Below are 22159 nucleotides of genomic sequence, written 5' to 3' on the forward strand. Positions count from 1 at the left end.
AGTGCAAAATTAGAAAAGAATTCCTTAAATAGGATAATTAGCAAAGGGAAAAATACTCTCGTAGTTAATGATTATCTATGTGTGCTCAAATATTAGAGAACATATTTTAGGTAAAATTTTAAAGACTTTTAGTTCTTTTTAGGTTTTAAACTTTTTATATAAAAAAAACTTGAAAGTAATTTAAGTCTTTAATTAATTTAGGTAAGAATACATAATATTTTACTCTTCTGTCCTTCTCCAACATGAAACCATAAAAATAGTAAAATCATTTACAATAGATAAAATCATTTAATCTTTTTCCTTATATATATTAAAATGTAATTAAAAAAAACACCCCTACGTGAAATAAAAAAATAATAATAATTTTTTTTTAAAAAAAAACATTCTCCCTTAGAAGACTTTACAATAGATAAAATCATTTAATCTTTTTCCTTTAATTTTTATTTTATTAAATAAATATATAGAATGGAATTAAGAGTCCTAAAATATATAAATATGAAATCCGAACCATATAGGAAAATTAAGAGTCCTAAAATATATGGAAGGAAATTAAGAGTTCTGAAATAGAAAAAATATATTTCTTGAAAATATAAAAATTACCATAAATATTGCTATTATGATGTACCATAAATTACTTGATAACTTGGTACCAACCTAAAACTAAAAAATTAATAATTAAAAAAAAAAAACCACCCCTGACGTAAAACCCACAAAAACTATATAATAATAAAAAAAATTATAATTAAAAAAATCCAGAAATAATATAATAATAAAAAGTTGTAATTAAAAAAACCTCAAAATAATATAATAATAAAATAAATTGTAACTAAAAAAAGCCCACCACTACGTGAAATCAAAAAAATAATATACTAATTAATGCATATTTATTCCACCAAAAAATATATAATATCATAATTAAAAAATTGTAATTACAAAAAAAAATTACCCCTACGTGAAACCAAAAAAATAATATAACATAAAGGAGGAGACATTTTTGAACTTGAATTTAATACATCAAGGATATTTTTGGGACAAATAGATGGATGAAAGAGTATTTTTGAGCCTGAAAATAGAAAGGAATATTTATGTATCATTTTCAATAGTTGAAGAGTATATTAGATCCCTTTCCGTTAATTAAAGTAGAAAACACTAGAATAATCTTTTATTTAGGCCCACCATGATCTCATTTCTTTAAATATTACCCACAAAAATGGGAACCTGGATCTCGTTTTCGATTAAGTCATTTATTTAGGATAAAGTTAATTAAAACTCTATATTATATATGATCAAACCATTAAATCTCAAACAGCACAATATTATTAATTATTCCACGCGTGTAACGATATCAATAATGTACCAAAAAAAGACACGTACGCCCTGTATTTGCACAAAATTAATACGACTAGATTGTGAGTTGAAAATAATACACAAATATAAAGTCTACTTAACCCTATAATTCAAATATCAAACAGTAGTATAATAGATTTGTGACCCCTCTAAGAACAACTCACATTACCACTAACAATGCACATACACGTTTGAACTGTCAAAGCTTTGTTTAAGCTTTGTTTAACTTTAATTTAATCATACTTTTTTCTTTAAGAAAAATTTATGATTAAAGTTTGAGGCTGACAATTCAAATTTCTTCTTCAAATTTATGTTCCTAAACTCCATTTGACGGCACGCGAGTAGACTTCTCTTAAAAAAAAAAAATAGTAAGACTGAGAGATCAAGAAGAGGAAAAGGGAAGAAGTTTGTGTTGATTGAATTTATAATTATTATGTGGGATGTTAAACTAAATTAAAAATGTTGGTCATGTTAAACTACTCTTGTTGATTGGCTGTATTAAAAGGTAAGCAAAATTATTTTTTTCTTTCTTAATACGTTTCTAAATTCTAATCGAAACGTGGCAAATGAAAGGTTTACATACTTTAAACTAGAGAGCGATTGCACAATGTTCAGCTCTCAATCAATACTAAATTGTTGGTCCACTGTGTTCTTCACCTAGGGGCAGTTGTCTTGCTTATTTATCTTGTCTTATTTAATCATATTCTAAAAAAAAAAAGAGTAATAAATCAGTGTCTGACTATATTTGCGATAATCAATTATTTAGTTTCAAAATTAAAAATTAACGAAAACATAATTATTCAAATAATTCGAGACAATTGCTTGAATCGACTAATAATAGACGTGAAATCTAAACAAAATTCTGAAAAACTAAAGAATGAACCTACATCTTGAGAAAATAGTTATTATTACTATATAAAAATAGAATTAACCACGTAACGACTTGATTCTTGAAGACCTGGTGAAACATATGAATTTTATTGAATCAGACAACTCAGTTTAAATTATCTTATATAATATGCTCATTTTACTCTGTCGCATTTTTAATTTTCACGGTCTTTATCCTTAATTAGGGAATAATTTGATTAAATTATTCCTATTTATTACTCATCTCAATTAAATATTTTTTTTAAATCATATTAATCTCTCTTCATATTTATGATCAAGAGTAAAGATGAAAACAAACAACTAATAAGTACATCTTAATTTTTAAATATTATGAAATAATTATTCTTCCTAAGAATGACAAACATTTAAAAATAAAAAAAGTGCTCCATAAAATTATCATTAGCTCCTTAAACAATGAGTCAAATCAATACGAATAAACAAATAAAAAAAGAACTTAGTACCATATTATACAATTCTACATATATTTCCCTTTTAGCTTACGTAGAATAAATACAAAATCTTTTACCCAAAACCACGGGGTTTTGACTGTTGACAAAGTTGTAACCGTAGCCGACCATCAACCTGTTTAGCATCAAATTAGCTAATTGCCGCCACGTGGTGTAGTAATACATAAACCAACCACCCTTTCGGTGTGGGGCTGTCTATTGAAATTTCCTTCAATGAAGTGGGGCCCATAGAAGTTAGGGAAGTTAAAAGTGGGCCCACATATGGCCCCACGTCTCATGCGCGTTCACAAGAGAAGGCTGTAAAATATAGCCACGTATCTAATTCAAGGATGAAGATTTGCCACGTTGTCTTGAAAAAGCAACTAATATAATTATTGTTTTTTCTATTATGCAGTAGTTATGATAGTTGGTAGTGGTTAACACTTGTGTGTGAAAGTTAACAATATGAATTGACAAGTGGGGTTAATTTTGGATGGTACCGTTAAGATAAGGTGATAAATTTTAGTACACTCAAAACCGACCAAAAACATTATCCTAATGAAAGTAGAGTTGTTGAGTCATGCATTTGACTGCCGACTGATGAGCAGTGAGCTAACCTTAGCATTTTTACTGGAATATTCCAAGGAATTTGATGTGATTAAGGAAGGTGATTTCATTTGTTGCTACAATGAAGAGTCTACTGAATTGTGTGGGGCAATGGAGGAGTGGGTCATGGTTCTCAAAATTTCCAAACTGTGTTGCATGCTAAGTGACATTATTGACTATTCACTTTCAAAATGTTGGAATTCTTCAAATTTGAAAGCTACAATAAAATTTAAAGATGAAGGTAATTTGGCAAAAATAAAGAGGCTTATTATTTAACATTATTCTAAAATTTCTATGTGATTAATAAATAAAGACTGCGTGATTTATTGGTACAACGAAGAGTCAACTATGCTGTAGGCGTCTTGGAGGCGTTGGTCATGGTTCTAAAAAATTTCCAAATTTGTTGCATTGAAATCACAATTTAACTATTCACTTCAAAAATGTAAGTGTTTCAAATTTGACAGCTTTAATAAGATAAAAGCAATTTTGAAAAGAAATGGGCTTATTACATTATTTAAAATATTTTAAAGATGTTGATGTGATTAAGGAAGATGGCACTGGGTTATGGGCTTGGAGTAATGGATCACGGTTCTCAAAAGTCCAGAGTTTATTGCATGCTAAGTGACAATTTCTATCGACCTAAGAGGAGGCCTAATTCAATGCTAACCTGGCTATGGCCTATGGGTCTATTGAAATCTGGCCCGTTTATAAATTTCTAGGCTGAGAAGGCGGCATTACTCTTGCAAACTTTGGTTATGGGTCTTGAAGTACTGAGAAAAAGGCCTTGCCTGCTTACCATGCCTACCTGAATAAGGGGCCCTTTTAACAATTTCCAATCATATTTCCCTGGGTGAGAAATGGGCGTTAAACTCATGCAAACCTGGCTAGGAGTCTCTGGAACCAGGCCTTTTGGTAGACTTCCAATCATTGCATTGTGGACTTCCCATATGCTTGATCAGCGGGTAAGAATTTGTCTTAACTTTCATCAACCCTAAATATTTCATATGCATTATTCGTTAGTACCACTTGATTAAACAGATAACGATCTTGTTAGGAAAAGAAAAATGAAGTTTTGATGATGAACACAGTGAATGAAACAGGTTTCACAACATGTTCCATGCAACATGTTCCACACAAGTGAATCTACTACTGTCGACTGATTAGCATGAAAATCCTACAAGGAGGACGGGATGAAACAAGTTCAAATCCAAAAGAGTGAAGGCAATCCAAGTCAAGATAGGAAGGACATCAAGGCAGTCCAATTCAAACTAGGAAACAAGGATCTTGCTGGAATGACCTTGGATGAATTAGTTGGAAACCTTAGAACTTATGAGATGAAGTTGATGCAACTAAAGAACAAGCACCTCCTAAGAAAGTCTTGGGATTAAAGGCTTCTGATAGTGATGAAGAAATTGAGCTTGATAAGGAGCAAGTTGCCTTCATAACCAAAAACTTCAGCAAATTCTTCAAGAAGAAGAAAGGAACAGGTGTTAAGAGACGATCCAATGACAATCCAAATGGCTGTTACAAGTGTGGCAACATTGATCATCAGATCAGAGACTGTCCAGTCTGGGAAATAGAATGGAAGAAGGAAAGGGCAGAGAAGGAATTAAAAGAAAAGGCAAAAAGGAAAGAACAACATGCAATGATAGTAGCTTGGGGTTCTGATTCAGATGAAGATGAAGTTGATGAAACTGCATTTATGGCTTTTGGAGATTCAGACTTAGATGGAGAAGAAAATGATTCTGAGGTAAATATACTTGATCTTAAAGAAAAATTGCAACTGTTTTCAAAATCAAAACTTGTTTCCCTAATGAGTGCCCTGATTGATGATTTTCAAGAGTTAACCTCTGATAGGGATGAATTGTTCAACAGCTTTGCAAGCCTAAAATTTGATTTCATTGATTCGAAGGCTTACACAGGAACTGTTGACAAAGAAAACAACTCACTTAAGAAACAGATTGCAGAACTAGAAACTTCAAACAATGGTCTTAAATCTGAAGTCCTCAAACTAACTTTAACTGATAATGGAAAAAGGCCCATGAGTAAATATCAAGAAAATTCTGAACTTGAGGTAATTAGATACAAACAAGAATGCTATGATTTAACTGAAAAAATGAACAAGTTGAATCAAGAAGTTTCAACACTAAAACTTGATCTTGAAAGGGCAAATAGGTGGACAAATTCCTCAAGAATTGTTCATAAGCTGGGTGAAAGAATGTTCAATGAAACGACTGGATTGGGATTCCACAAAAATTTTGATGTACCCCAAGATTTATGTTATATCTGTGGTAACCTTGGACATTCCACTACTGAATGCCTAGTAGCTGTAAAAAACAGATCCAATAATCAAAACCTGGCATGGAAAGTTTCTCAGACCAAAAGGAACAAATCCAGTTCTGGTCAGAGAAACAGTTTGAGCTACATGTTGCACGCATGGACTAACAGAAATTTGATTCATCCTTCCACTCATAAAACAGGACCCAAGTTAGTCTGGATTCCTAAGGCTAACCATTGATTTCTATTGTAGGAGAAAGTGAAAGGAAGCAAAAAGCACTGGTACTTAGATAGTGCTTGCTCAAGACACATGACTGGTGATAAGAGAAAGTTTCTTTCACTCTCTAAAATAGATGGAGGAGAAGTTTCGTTTGGTAATGGAAAAAGGGGAATCATTACTGGAGTAGAGAAGATTGGCTCATCTGAATCAAAAGCATTGGAAGATGTCTATCTTGTTGAGTGACTAAAGCATAACCTGATGAGTATTTCACAGTTGTATGACAAAGGTAATAAAGTTATTTTTATTGTTGCAGGGGTCAAAGTCAAAAGGATGGACACTAAAGAAGTGGTGCTCACTGCAAAGAGATACAGAAATGTATACAAAGCCGATATTATGGCATTACCAGGATCTGAGATGACCTGTCTAAGTGCTATAGAAAATGATCCCCTCCTTTGGCACAGAAGACTTGGTCATGCAAGTCTAAAACAATTAAACATACTTTCTTCCAAAGACATGGTATTGGGATTACCCAAAACCAAGTTTAAAAAGGAAAAGTTATGCAGTGTATGTGTAAGGGGAAAGCAAGTAAGATCTTCGTTTAAGTCAAAGAACCATGTTAGCACTACCAAGTGTCTTGACCTGGTTCATATGTACTTATGTGGACCCATGAGAGTTCAAAGCAGAGGTGGAAAAAGATATGTTTTTGTTATTATTGATGATTATTCCAGATTCATATGGACATTGTTTCTAGCCTCTAAGAAAGATGTCTTTGGTGTTTTTGAAATCTTCATTAAGAAAATTGAAAAGAAACTGAGCTCTTCTTTAGTTTCCATAAGGTCTGACCATGGTACAGAATTTGAGAATGTAAAATTCTTAGAATTTTGTTCAACAAATGGTGTAGATCATAACTTCTCAGCTCTCAGAACTCCATAACAAAATATAGTGGTGGAAAGAAAAAATAGAACCCTGGAAGACATGGCTAGAATAATGATACTTGCAGCTGACATTACTCAAAACCTATGGGCTGAAGCAATGAGTACTGCTGCATACATCATAAATAGATGCATGATCAAGCCTATGTTAGATAAAACTCCCTATGAATTACTAAGAGGAAGAAGGCCAAATATTTCTCACTTTAGAATTTTTAGTTATAAATGTTTTATTCACAATAATGGAAAGGATAATTTGGGAAAATTTGATGCTAAAAGTGATGAGGGAATATTTCTAGGATACTCACTTAATAGTAAAGCTTATAGGGTTTTAAACAAATAAACTAACTGTGTTGAAGAAAGCATGCATGTAATCTGTAATGAATCCTGTGTTAAGACTAAACTGCAGGAAAGAAGTGACACTGAGGAATAGGAAATGTCACCCGGTTCATCCACTGGAGCTATCAAACATGGAAACACCTTGACAGGGGGAACTGAAGCTAAAGTCACAATGACAGGGGGAACTGAGCCTTAAAATAGCCCCATTCAGAACATCAACAGTAATCCTGGAAGCTTACTAGGGTTGATCCCAAAAGGATACAAGTATCAAGGATCACAGCCTATTGAGAATGTACTTACTGATATTATATCTGGGATTACCACAAGGTCTGGATTAAGAAATATGTGTGCTTTCAAGGCATTTCTATCAGAAATTGAACCTAAGAAGGTAACTGAAGTATTGCTTGATGCTGACTAGATCATAGCCATGCAGGAAGAGTTGAATCAGTTTGAGATAAGAAAAGTATGAAACTTAGTCCCTCTCCCAAAATACAGACCAGTAATTGGGACTAAGTGGGTCTACAGAAACAAAGTTGATGAGCATGGAACGGTCACAAGAAACAAGGCAAGAATTGTGGTCCAGGGATACAATCAGGAAGAAGAAATTGATTTTGATGAGACTTTTGCACCTGTAGCTAGACTTGAAGCTATTAGACTACTTGTTGCTTTTGCTGCCTACATGGAGTTTATCCTTTATCAGATGGATGTAAAGAGTGCATTCCTAAATGGCATTCTCAAGGAGGAGGTGTATGTTAAGCAACCTCCAGGTTTTGAAAGCAAGGAGTTTTCTGATTATGTATACAGATTGGACAAAGCCTTGTATGGATTGAAACAAGCTCCAAGAGCTTGGTATGAAAAACTATCAAAATTTCTGTTGGAACATGGTCATACCAGAGGTAAAATTGACAACACTCTTTTCTTGAAATTAAATGGGAAGGACTTGTTGATTGTACAGATATATATGGATGATATTATTTTTGGCTCAACAAATATGAGTATGACCCATGAATTTGCCAAACTCATAAGTAGTGAATTTGAGATGAGCATGATGGGGGAGCTGAATTACTTCTTGGGCTTGCAAATAAAGCAGTCAGCCTCTGGGATAATGATTCACCAACAGAAATATGCTAAAGAGCTTCTTAAAAAGTTCTCCATGGAGGAAGCAAAAGATATCAGCACTCCTATTGCCACTGCCATAAAATTAGACTTGGATGAAGCAGGATCAGATATTGAGAAAAAATTGTATAGAGGAATGATTAGCTCATTATTATATCTCACAGTAAGCAGGCCTGATATTGTGTTTAATGTAGGACTGTGTGCTAGATTCCAAGCAAAACCAAAAGAGTCTCATTTAAAATCTGTAAAAAGAATTCTCAGATACTTGAAAAGAACCACTGATCTTGGATTGTGGTACCCTAAAGGTGGTAACTTTAGTTTGGTGGGATACTCAGATGCTGATTATGCAGGTTACTTGGTGGACAGGAAAACTACTACTGCATAACACACTTTCTTGGAACATGTTTGATTACATGGTCCACTAAGAAGCAAAATCCAGTAGCCTTGTCAACTGCTGAAGCTGAATATGTTGCCGCAGGTTCCTGTTGTTCTCACTTGCTATGGATTAAGCAACAACTTAAGGACTTTGGTATTGATGTAGGGTGTGTCCCCATTTTTTGTGATAACACAAGTGCTATAAACATATCCAAAAATCCTGTTCAACATAAAAGAACTAAGCATATTGATATTAGACATCACTTTCTTAGAGACAATGTTACAAAAGGTCTTATATTAATCATATTTTATTCTACTGAGGAATAAATTGTTGACATCTTCACTAAGGCTTTGAGTAGAGAATATTTTGAAAAAAATAGGTTAGCCTTAGGCATGATTAAACTTGCATAAGTATCCATCAATGCTTGATTAGAATAGGTTGTTTTATAAGTGAATATTGATTAATTCAGTCTCACACATTAAAAATGTATCCTAAGTCCAAAAATTAGAATATGTTGACTCATGATTATGTTGATTTTGTAGAAAAGCTGGACCACTGAGGCAATGGTAATCATTTCTTTTAGGTATGACTAAATTTATCCTATAGTACCTTACTAAGAAACTAGTTGTTTACATGGTCCCTCAGTTCCATTTAAACCGCCAAAAATCAAGGGATCTGCTCCATTTTAAAAGCTGCTCCTTCCTTTCCCATCAGTTCAGACTTCCCAATCATTATTCCTCTGCCACATACAGTTATCCGCCTCTTCAACTTCCTCTAAAGTTTTCCTTTAAATAAGCTTCTTGAGTCTATCTTAACTCCATTCTTCAAATAAAAAAAAATATCTTGTTCTATTATGGCCTCTCCTTCATCCTCTTCATCTTCATCATCCAAAAACCCTACCAAGAACCTCATAAAATCCATTATCCTTCACCCAAATATCACTTTACCTTCCATCATCCCTCCGCAAATCTCCCACGAATTGACCAACTTCGCTGCATTCCGTTATCTCCAAAATTCGTTCACCTTCTTCAGCCTTCATGAAACCCCTTCTCCTTCCTACACCCATCCCACTCAATGTTGTTAGAATTAATGAAAACTTTAGTGACAGAGACGACCTTCCCATAGCAGACTTGATTCCCGAAAAATCCAAATCTCAACCATAGAGAAAACCCTCATCTATTTCTATTGATAACATAGTTCCTTGGAAATCCTCTCCAACCGTCTCTGCACTTCGAACTCCTCACACTAGAGGAAAGAAGAAGCGTGAAGATGCTTCCTTGACTGAAGCACTTTAAGCAAGCAAAAAGAAATGGGTCGCCATCTCTGATCCCTCACCTCCTCGTGTATCATCCCCTGATATTCTTCTTCGCTCAGTCAAGAAAACTAAGACTATCATGGCTAAAACTACCAAAGTCTTTCTATCTCACAAAACCTCTCCAAAATCTGCACCTAAGAAATTTACCTCTAAGTTCATTCCAAAGGTCAAGGCTCCCACATCCTCAAAAGCTTCACCTTCTAAGGCCTCTTCCAGATCAAAGAAACATGTCAGGAAACCTGTTCCCTCTGATTCCTCTGGTTCTGAGTACCATCAAGACACCACTGCTGAGTTGGACTCTGACTATGAGGGTCCTGTATCATCTTCTCATCACGATACTCCTGAGGCTCATAATCTTCACTTCCAAAAACACCAATTAACTAGAGGGAAAGTTATCAGTTGGTTTGAAGGAGCTGACATGCAAACTCTGATGAGAAAATTGGAGTTCCAAGGATGGTCTCTATTGTTTCTTCAGGGAGATATTCAAAGGAAATTTGGCAAACCTGAAGTCTATGAGTTCTATACAAATGGGATGGGCATAGGTGAGTTGCTTTCTACTACTGTGAGAAAGGTTACTGTGAACCTTTACATTGCTGATATTGCTAGGATTCTACATATTCCCTCTGGGGGTTGGGGTCACTATATCAAGGGAAATTGGCCACCCCTGGACAACCTTACTTCTGCTCTTAAAATTTGTAGAAGGTTCTCTGGGAATCCTCATCTGATTCATCATCGAAGGGTTTTTAAGAGAGAGATGTCCCCCCTCCATCAGCTCTATTTTGATATAGTACACAAGATGATCATTCCTAGGAAGGATAGAAGAAATGTGGCTAGTTTTTTGGATCTCACTCTCATAGAATTGTTGGATACTGAAGTAAAAATTGATCTACCTAGACTTATTCTGAAGCACATGCAAAGGGTGCTCATCAAGGAGAAAAATGGGCATGCACTTCCTTATGAATTCTGGCTTACCCCTATCCTTGAGGAGTATAGGGTACCTGTTCAAGTATGGTCTTCACAGATTGTGATACAAGATCGGCAAGGAAGATATTAACACACACCAAAACAGTCTATGATTTGAAGAACCGAGGACCCCTTTTGGTGATCCCTCTTGGATTCACTACACAATAATAATACAAGCACTATAACAACAAGATTATAAGGTGTTCAACACTTATAATTAGCGAGCCACAAACTAAGATTACAACACAATAACAAGAACAAAAATGACATAACAAGGTCTTGGGTTTGGACACCCAAAATCGATAATGAATACAACAACAATAATAAGATAGAATGATAGATAACTTGACACACAATGCACAAACACTATGAACCAAAGTGTATATTGAACACTAAGACCCAAGAATTCATACAAATAACATCAAGTTCTTACGGTGACCTCAAAGGAATGGAATCCCAAAGCAACCAGCGTTTCAAAACAAGCAACCAACACAAGTGATTCCACACTTGTCACAAGTGATATCCACACTTGTATGAACACTCTCAAAGAGATCTCAAAATAGCATCTAAGTTATGACAAAATGACCTAACATGTTCTATTTATAGCCTGGGTTTTCAACTTAATATAAAATGACGAGAATTCCCTTAATGAGTTAAGACAAAAGGGAGGCCTAGGAGTGGGCATATTGGATGGCTTTGGAGTGTTGGGACTTTTTCTCTACACTTCAAAGCTTGTTTCATTGGTTGGTTAGCTATCCAAGCTAGAGTATTTATGTATTGGTCCACAATTATGATCGTACTTGTATTATTCTTTCCTTCTTGAAAAAAGAATTCGACCTCGAATCCGAACCTTGCAAAATAATAGGAAGGACAAGCAAACACAAGTTCCTCAAGGTATGAGGGTTAGGATTAGTGTAATCAATCATTGCATCTTGCCAAGGTGGCTCAAACTTCACATACACCCAAATATCCCTCTTACTAGAATACCCTCCCAAGAAAGAGTCAACTAGTCTATCCGCACACGTGTGACAAGAAACAAGGAACAAGAGTTGCACATCAAGTGGCAAACATAGACTCTTCTTGGAACAACAAATAGGCTTGAAAGTCAAGATTGGAAGGCGATAAATTCCATGCGCATTCAAGTCATTCCAAAAGACATCCTCATCACCATACTTCAAATAATCACCGGGATCAAATGGGTGAAATGTCAATGGACACGGGTTTAGAATGCATTTTCTTTTCCCAATACTACCACTATTACAATCATATATCCCATCTATTATAGCATTTTCTACAACAAAAACAACTAGAGGGTCATCCATAGTCAATCGGCCAACATGTTCAACATCACCATTTTCACACACAAGTTGGTCTTTATGACTTCCACAAGATAATGTAATATCACTTGCCACAATGGCCTCAACACTAGATGGATCAACTAGTGTATCCACAATCTCAAGTTGTACATTATCATCACCAAATGGAGGTACATTCGGCTCACCTAAAGACAAACTACCCTTCACACTCAGTTGGCTACTAGCCTCATTCACTAAAGTGCAAGAGTTAGTTTGATTACCTTGTAGCTCATGTGTAGCATGTCCACTCACAAGAACTTGATTAGGAAGGCTTGGATTCTCTATCAGGTTATCCAAATCCTTGTAAAGAGAGTTTTCCGTACCTTCCATTCTTGCTTTCACTCGGTCCATTAGTTTTTCCATTCTCTTCATTCAGCTACTAAGGTCATGTTTCATACCTATTATGGCAGCCATCAAATAGTTCATGGTCACCTTTTCCAATGCCATAGTTCCTAACAAAAGAAATTCTAAAACAAAAACATAAAAAACAACAAACTAGTTAATGTTAGAAAAGAAAACAGCCTCACAAGATCTCAAGATCTCACACTTTGAAATGCCTCTCAATTGGCTTCACAAGTGTTGGTAACTCGTTCATACTCCAAGGAGGTTACTTGGTACCAATTGGGGCTCGAGGTCGGAATAGATTCTCTTTTGAAACAACTCAAAGAAAATATGTACGGACTTGAACCAAGAAACTACAACGAATTTCAAAATATAAAAGCACACAAAGAAACGTAGACACGAATAAACGGACCCAGAAACTAATTTACAACCTAGTAGACAATTACTAGTTTGTTAATTAGCAATAGAATCAACAAATTACAACTAAGAAACAAAGATTAGAAACTACAAAATCAAAAAATTGGGCCTAAATTTGTCGTGTGAACAGTAAAACATGACGTGGCAGCCACGTATTAGTTGCAGTCTTGACAAATTTTATTTTCCAAAATTGGAAGTCTTGAACAATTTGTGATTTGGAATTGGTGGAAATTTATTTAGGAGGAAAACAAGTCTTGAAATCCTATTGTCAAATTCAAAAGTGGAAGACTTGACTTTTTTGTACCATCCTCCTTAAATCAAGGAAAGTTGTTGGGAAGTGATTGACTAGTTGATGGGTGATGGAAAGTCTTTCAAGACTAACAAGATTTCACCTTTTTCTCTTCAACTTTATAGATCTAGTATTCACTTTATTTTAACAAGTCTTGAAAGGGATGAAGAACATCAAGAACAACTTCAACAATCACCAAGAACACAATAATCCCAACAATCAATTCCAACAACAACAAGGCCAACAAATCACGGCCAAGTCCACCAAGATGACAACACAATCAGCTAAGGATTTAAGTTCACAATAACACTTCAACAAATGCAAGCTCAAATTTAGATCTTGACTCAAGAGTGGTAGTGATGAAGAAAACTAACACTTGAAACACCAAGACAAACAAAATGACTCCTAGATCTAATGTTCAAGTCTCGGCCAAACACAACAAGAACACAACGAACTTTCGGCCAAGATCCAAACTCAAGAACACTACTCTTTTTTTTGTATTTTCAAGTAAGCTAGCCCAAGATTAATCTTGTGGGAACAAAATCAAGCCATGATTTGATACCAAATGATACAAGATCGACAAGGAAGATACTAACACACACCAAAACAGTCCATAATTTGAAGAACCGAGGACCCCTTTTGGTGACCCCTCTCGGATTCACTATACAATAACAATACAAGCACTATAACAAAAAAATTCTAAGGTTTTCAACACCTATAATCAGCGAACCACAAACTAAGATTACAATACAATAACAAGAACAAAAATGACACAACAAGGTCTTGGGTTTGGACACCCAAAATCGATAATGAACACAACAATAATAATAAGATAGAATGATAGATAACTTGACACACAATGCACAAACACTATGAACCAAAGTGTATATTGAACACTAAGACCCAAGAATTCATACAAATAACATCAAGTTCTTACGGTGACCTCAAGGGAACGGAATCGCCAAGCAACCAGCGTTTCAAAACAAGCAACCAACACAAGTGATTCCACACTTTTCACAAGTGATATCCACACTTGTATGAACACTCTCAAAGAGCTCTCAAAATAGCATCTAAGTTATGACAAAATGACCTAACATGTTCTATTTATAGCCTAGGTTTTCAACTTAATACAAAATGACTAGAATGCCCTTAATGAGTTAAGACAAAAGGGAGGCCTAGGAGTGTGCATATTGGATGGATTTGGAGTGTTGGGACGTGTTCTCTACACTTCAAAGCTTGTTCCATTGGTTAGGCAGCCACCCAAGCTCGAGTCTTTACGTATTGGTCCACAATCATGATCGTACTTGTATCAGACTGTGAAAGACATCATAGGAAGTGTGAATCATATGATGCTACCTGGTTCCATGAGGAATGTGGATAATCCCATGCAGAGATTAAGAAATACACTGGCTGATAAACAGGGTAAGGTCGAAGCTACACAAGTTGCATTAGAGGCTGCACAAGTTGCATTGGAGGCAGCACAAGCTGCTCATGAAGAGGAAAGAGGGATTCTTCAAGCTCAAATTGCTTCCCTAACCTCACTACTGGAAAGAGAAAGAGCTGAAAATGCTGATGTGATTAGGAAACTCGCCTCTCTAATTCCCTTCTCTTCATCCCTTTAGCCCTGGTTTCTGATATCCAAGACCAACTTTTTGTTCTTTTCCTTAAATGACTTGTTTTCTATTAGGGTGCTGCTGGTTAATATAAGTCACATCATGAATGAAATGGTCTTAGTTGTTTTCACATGTTCTGCTCCTGCTTTATCTTGCTGTATTCATGTTCTATTATTCTGAATTTTGATTGTCTTAGTGATTGCCTCAATGGCCATGAATTATTAAATGATTTTTCACTTGATGAATCAGCTTTTCGATGATGTCACAAGGGGAAAGAATAGACTATGCAACACTTATAACTCAATGACTAACCATGTTTCATTCTCTGTGATCTTTTAGTCATAGTTCTTTACTGAGTATGTCAGGGTTGAATAAAGGATGCTGAGGTATTGAATTTGTCATCATCAAAAAGGGGGAATTGTTAGGAAAAGAAAAATGAAGTTTTGATGATGAACACAGTGAATGAAATAGGTTCCACAACATGTTCCATGCAACATGTTCCATACAAGTGAATCTACTACTGTCGACTGATTAGCATGAACATCCTACAAGGTGGACAGGATGAAACAAGTTCAAATGTAAAAGAGTGAAGGCAATCCAAGTAAAGATAGAAAGGATATCAAGGCAGTCCAATTCAAACTAGGAAACAAGGAAAGGCGGTAGAAATTAAAAGACAAAAAAGGCAATCCAATTCAAGTAAGGAAAGGAAATCAACTGAAGGTTTCAATCAGGATTTCTATAAATACAAGAGAAAAGATCAAAGCACGGGGTACACAAAAGAGACAGTCAACAATCAAGCAAACAAGTTCGTCCAGTTGAGGGAGAACCTAATCTATACTTCTTAAGTCGTAGATCAGTTGAAATAGGTAGGTTCTTTTAATTGTAACGTGTCATAGTTCTTGTACTCAGTAATCTATAAACTGAGATAGAAGTATTTGTCTTCAAGTTGGGGAACTCGAAGATTTGGGAACACTTATCTTGAGTGAGATTTGTGTTTTTTGTAGTGATAGGAATTAGAAGTTTTAATTCCTAAGTTACAAGAAGTCTTGTAGTTGTTTGATTGTTGAGGCTCAAGAGTTTTAGTGAAGTTGGGGTTAAATCTTGTAGAGGTACAGGTCATGGTTTTTTACACCTTTCTTGAGCCGGGTGTTTTCCACGTAAAAACACTGTGTTCAGCTTTCTCTTCAGCGAACTGCGTTTACTTACCTGTTCCACAGATAGGCAAACAGTAGAATCGAGAAATCAGTAGGGCCCATACTCTAACAGATCTAGAAAGCCAATTCAATCAAATTTGGAAAAAAAATGTTACTTTATTCCATTTCCTGCACCAAGCGAAGTTAGCTCATCGTAAGCCTTAAAGTTCTTTGTTTATTAAGGTAGGGTTTGAGAGTAAGATGACTTTTTCTTTTAAGCTCTTCTGACTATGCTTTCTGTGGTAGCTAGGCAAAGTCCATGTAATTATCTCCAAGCAGGCTACTTCCTGGTGGTTTAGTAAAGACTTTAGGAAAAGATGTAACTGCTCTTGTCGGAAGGGAAGGACTACTATATTTTATGGTAGAGATCTCCCACTCCAAACTAAAAACGATGTGTCTTCCGGCTTGAGAATTGACATGTATTTGAATCATAAGAGCTAGCAATCATCGACATGCTTATATTGGTGACGTTAATGTTGTCGTGCTGAAAAAATTAGTATTAAATATGTCCTTAAAAGATCAAAAGTAGTCAGAGCTGTAATTGGGACAATGGGATTATAATATGATATGATGAGATATCAAATAGTATCTTCTGAACAAATTTTAGTAATTAATAATAGGAATAAACACAACGAAAATCTAGATATCTTTCATTTCATTTCCCTTTCATTACTGACTGGATATATAATTGGAAAACTAGAAACATGTAAGTAACAAGACAAGTAGTCAAGTACTATTCCAGAAAACCACACAACTTCTAAGTACTCTATTAACCCACCTGGATGAAACATAATCATCTCTAAGAGGGGCTATTGCAAACACTATGTCATACAAAATCCTTTAGGACATTTTTTTTCTGTCACACATACTACTTAATTTGATATCGTAAGTTATAGCTTCAAACTGAAATCATCTTATCATCAGTTTCCGATTCGCCTTCCTTTGTTCCTGTCTGTCCAAACACCCCTTCTAGCAGCTTTTGCTCTCTTCCACCTCTGTATATTTCTCATTCTTACAAATATTCTTCGAATCTGGTCCAACTTATGACATTGTTGAGCAATCAAATTCGCAGTTGAAGAGTTCTGGCCTAAGATTATCTCATATCCATCTCCAAATGAGTTCATTCCTTCACTTAAAAGTTGCCAGAAGAGTCCCCCTGCTGCTGCTCCCCCGCGCTTGGCTGATGAATATATCTTGTAGTAAACTGTGTTGTAAAGAAGGTCCCTTTGGTAGGAGCTGAAACCTGAATCTTTTGAAGATTTTCCAAACTCTGTGATCAGCAATGGCTTTCTGAGAATATATTGAGCATCTTGAATGTGGGAGTCTAGCCACTTGTTCAGAAATGATAGCTGTGCTTGGTCATTTGAGTTTGTTATCCTGTCATATCACAACGTAAACAATTAAGAGTCTCCAAGAGAGATGAGACATTTTGTAACACGTCTCTCATGTGCAGACCTGATTCTTATTTTTATGTGACGATAAGACCTGAACTCAGGATTGCTGATCTCGGATCACTTTATTTAATAGTTTAAGCATTTATGTTGGATGATCACATAAAAAAACTTGAATTTTCAAGCTCACTATAAGGAAATTGATCCGCAATGTGGTCCTGAAAAGTTTACCATTGATCAGGATAGGCATGAACAGTGGCAAAATCAATGCCAGGGATGCGGTTGTTGGCGATGAAGTCAGTTCCTATGTCAAAACCAGGATTCAGAGACCTCCTTTGAGGAGTTGATTGTCCGTAGAATCCTTCTAAGCCAACTTCTAACAAATGGTTTCTGTCGATAGATTTAACATAAGAGGCCATCTCTGTTGCCCAGGCCTGCATACAACAAATGAAACTTAACATAACTCCTAGTCATATTGATCCCCTCCAGAAAACAAAGTCCATCTCAATTTGTTTGTTTGGTTTTCAATTGACACAAAGTTTAAGAAAATCAAAAGGACTTTTCAATCTTGTGATCCTAAACTAAAAAAATGTAGAATGTACTAAAATGACATTTATTCTTATGGTCTTGAACATGTCATCTGAAAAGTTGAAAATAAAAATTTGTCAGAAATTGAAAGAAACATTCTTTTTGAAACCGACCAAAAAAAAATAAACAAAAACAAATAAATTGAAATAGCGGTAGTATTTAACGAAGTCACACTTCTTCTAAACATAACTATTCTGAATAATTTATTTGCCTTAATTTGTGTATTACTATTAGGCATCACATTAGTTTTCCTATTAATATTGCCAGGCTATTGGTGTTCATACAAGGGGTCTGTGGTATTATGATATATACCAACTTCCATATTATTCATGATTAAGGTATCTTATTAATAATGAGTTTAGGCCATCCCATTATGTAAGGCCCTCAAATGCATTACAATTAAAGGATTAAAATTCAAAGTTAATAGTGAGATTAGAAAAAAAAAAAGTTACTAATAAATCTAATATTTTAGTAGGACAAACCAAATGCTAGATTATAGTTTATGTATGTATTTCTTAATCTAATGCTGAAGAGAAATATTTCAGTCATAAACTATTAAATCTTTGAATGCTGTACATTTTTCCGTAACATCTCACTCCTTGAAAATAGCTAAAAACACCTTATTTATAGTAGTAGGAACATATTTTAACTAAGAAAAAAACCTCATTCCTACATAATTTGTGACTATAAATCCTATTTAAACATAATAAAATACCAAACTCCAACCACTTTTGTTTTCTTACGGCTATGAATTGTTGTTTCCAACAAATCCTATATCACTATTTGTGCAAAAACCGAATCGATCAATAAATTAAATTGATAAAAATGTTATTGGGTTATTGGTATTGGGTTATCGGGTTAACGGTTTTTTATTGGTTTTATAAAAAAATTTATTAGGTAAACGGTTTGGTATCGATTTTAGCTTATTGGGTTATCGGTTAAACCGATAACCTAATAAGAATACACTAAGTTATTGTTTTATCCCTATTTATGTTATATATTTAAATATCCCTATATATATGTATATATATATATATATATACATACACATATATATATATATATGTGTATATATATAGATTATATGCACTACTAATTTATAATTCAGTGATTCACAAAGTATTAACCTATTCAGAGCAACAAAGGTACAATATAAAGTTCGGCTATTATCGTAATAAAAAGCTTGAAGCATTTATAGCTTCCAACAATTAGGATTTAATTTTTTTCCTAACTAATATTCAGCTCAAGTTTGAAGATTTTTGTAAACTAAAATGCATTGCGTAAGTTTTGGCGGTAATTAAGATTTCATTTTTTTATGTTAGTTGTTACTATTTCTATTTTATAAGTATTTTTTTATTGGTTAAATCGAAAATCGAACCGTTAAGGACTAAAAATCGATAAACCGAAATCGATAAGAAATTATCTTATTGGTTGGTTATTGAATTTACATATTTAAAAATTAAAAATCGATAAATCGAACCAATAATACGTAAAATCGAACCGAACTGATGGATCCACACCCCTACTATTTATCACCGCATTTCAAGGCTTAATTGGCTGCATCTAACTTGCCAAAATGCAAAAGTAAAACCACCAAAGCAGAAAAGGAATCCTTTTCTTTTTCTTTGTTTTTTATAGCAGAAAAGGAATCCCACCACAGTTTAATTTAAAATTCAGCAAAAGGAGAAATTAGAAGAAATTGCAAGGAAGTGGATAAAGTGAACTTCATTTAATTTTCCTTCTTAGATGTGGACCCATTGATTTAAATTCTGCTTCTTAATAAAAATTAAACCATGAATATGGAGTTAATTAGAAATACCTGAATGGTTCTTCCTGAAGGATCTGATGTGCATCTTGGCTCATTCATAAGCTCCCATGCCATGATTGTGGGGTCATTCTTGTAAATAACTCCAGTAAATTTGTTGTACCTGTTAAGTACAGTCTGCATAATTGGGTTGGGGGGAAACCAAACGTCATGCTTTTTTGTATACAAATTTAAATGACCAATTAGAATCAAGAAAATTTTAATTTCATGTTACCCTAATATGATTCTTGTAATAGCCCTTAACAACAGAGTTTCTGAAGAAATCATCATCTGAATTGAGGTACTGCCCATGACTTCTAGCCCAATTCACATACTGTTTCTTTCCACCAAAGCTCTCATAGTTATTTGCAAAGCTTAATACAACTTTAATCCCATACCTTCTTGCTTCAGATATCACAAAATCCAACCCCTTCAAAAATTAATTAACTAGTTTGTCAGACTTTAAAGATACAGTAAAATAAACATTACTAAACCATAGTATAAAACAAAATTAACCTTAAACATATCTTCATTGTAAGAGCCAGGGGCATATTGTAGTGGCCTGTATCCACCATCACTAAAAGCCCAAGTTCTAGCAACAGTTAGGCCATGACTCGAAGCTTCTCTAAATGCATCAGTAACTTTAGATCTTTGAGATGGATCAGCAGCAATATACATTAGCCAATAGGCATTAAAGCCATTAGCATAAAAAGGGTTACCATTCAACATGAAATGTATTCCTCTAGTCCTAATGAACCCATCTCCTGCTTCAACTTGGACAAAATAACATACTTTCTGCACCAAGAAAATCAGAAAAAGTGTGTATGCTAAATGCTTCTTCATATCTATTTTTGGTCTTTCAGAATTGTGGCCTGTAGTTTTAGAATGCCAATGAAGAGAGGATAAAGCATTTTATTAGCAGTTGAAAGTAGTGCATGTGGGGCATTGTAATACTTTGTGCAACAGTGTGTCCCCACTACTCATAACTACTAGCATGAGCAAAGTAGTAACAGTGAATGCCAATTGGTTAGTTTTGGGAGGTGGAAAAGAAAAGTATATAACAAAAAGGAAGAAGGTTTGGGCTGGGACTTTTGAAATTAGGACCATTCATTTTTTTTTCTCAGACTAACAGAGGTAAAATGTCAAGTTCGTCGGTGCAAAATTCGTTCACATAAGGATAAATCTATATATCCTAAATAGCAAGAAAGTCTTGCCTAGATTGTGCCAAGTTTTACTTATTAGGACAATTTTGTTAAAATTAAATTTTAGTTAGTAGTTATTGTTATTTTTAAATTCAAAATTTTAATATTTATTTATAAGATTTTTAAATTCAAAATTTTAATATTTATTTATAAGATAATTAACACGATTCTTCATTTGAGCAAATTATCAGACTTCCTATATTGCATATTTATAGTTATAGTCACTATTATCATTTAATTTAAAATCTTAATAAAATTTGATAGTTATAATCCATGTCAAATACTCTTTCTAAAATATTTGTTCAAATCAATTGGAATTTATATTTCATACATCAAACACAAGAAACAAGGGTAAATCTATCAATCTAACTATTACTGTCAAGTAAATTAAATAAAAAATTATAATAACAAATAAATAAATTAAATTATATCTATTAATTCAAGAATAGTTTCACAATTACATTTCTTTCCACGTCTAATAATAAGTAGCAAAATATAAGGAGGAGTTTCTAAGCAAAGTCACAAAAGAGCAACTTTCTCACTTGATAATTATCTCTAAAACTTCAAAATACAGAATTTCAAGGTAAAACTTCTTCATTCGACGCAACTTTCATTACTTTTCCATTTCCCTGTTGATAGAATGTGTTAAATTCTAAACATTCAAGCTTCGGTCCATGAGTTTTTTCATTTGATTTTTCAAAATATCAATGAGAAATACGAAATACTAAATACTTTCCACAATAATAACACAAGAAATAACAAAGTAATAATTTTATAGTAATGAAATACATATTTTTTTTTTTTGGTAGAACCAATGAAATATTACACTACTATACAATAGCTTAAATATGTATGCTACTTTTCCTACAGGAGACAAAGTAGAGTAAATAGTTAGGACCATTAAATTAAAAAATATGTTATTATTTTTAAATTATTATTATTATTTTTGTAATCTTAAAACCACGTTCCTAATTAATTTCCCAGAAAGCCACGGAAACAACACATTTACTTTTTAGTTACTAATTTTTTTAGATACAAGTCCTATAATAAAGGAGAATCACATTCACTATTTTAAAGGTAGTTTAACTTTTTACCTTTTAATATTTATATTTCTTTTATTTTTTTAATTATTTAAAACAAACA

At 34.0% G+C, this 22159-nt stretch overlaps 1 protein-coding gene across 1 annotated transcript; it reads right to left on the reverse strand.

The window, feature by feature from the left end:
• Positions 1-16654: 16654 nt before the first annotated feature.
• LOC107859926 (mannan endo-1,4-beta-mannosidase 7) lies at positions 16655-21032 on the reverse strand. The gene is made up of 5 exons (XM_016705088.2): positions 20331-21032; positions 20050-20244; positions 19830-19952; positions 17654-17856; positions 16655-17408 (listed from the first exon to the last, which is right to left on the reverse strand). Exons 1-5 carry the CDS (start codon positions 20655-20657, stop codon positions 16952-16954), a joined length of 1305 nt encoding a protein of 434 aa, XP_016560574.2. The 5' UTR covers positions 20658-21032; the 3' UTR covers positions 16655-16951.
• Between the last annotated feature and the right edge of the window lie 1127 nt (positions 21033-22159).

Source organism: Capsicum annuum, chromosome 2 (assembly GCF_002878395.1).
Source record: "Capsicum annuum cultivar UCD-10X-F1 chromosome 2, UCD10Xv1.1, whole genome shotgun sequence".
NCBI classification, from domain to species: Eukaryota; Viridiplantae; Streptophyta; class Magnoliopsida; order Solanales; family Solanaceae; genus Capsicum; species Capsicum annuum.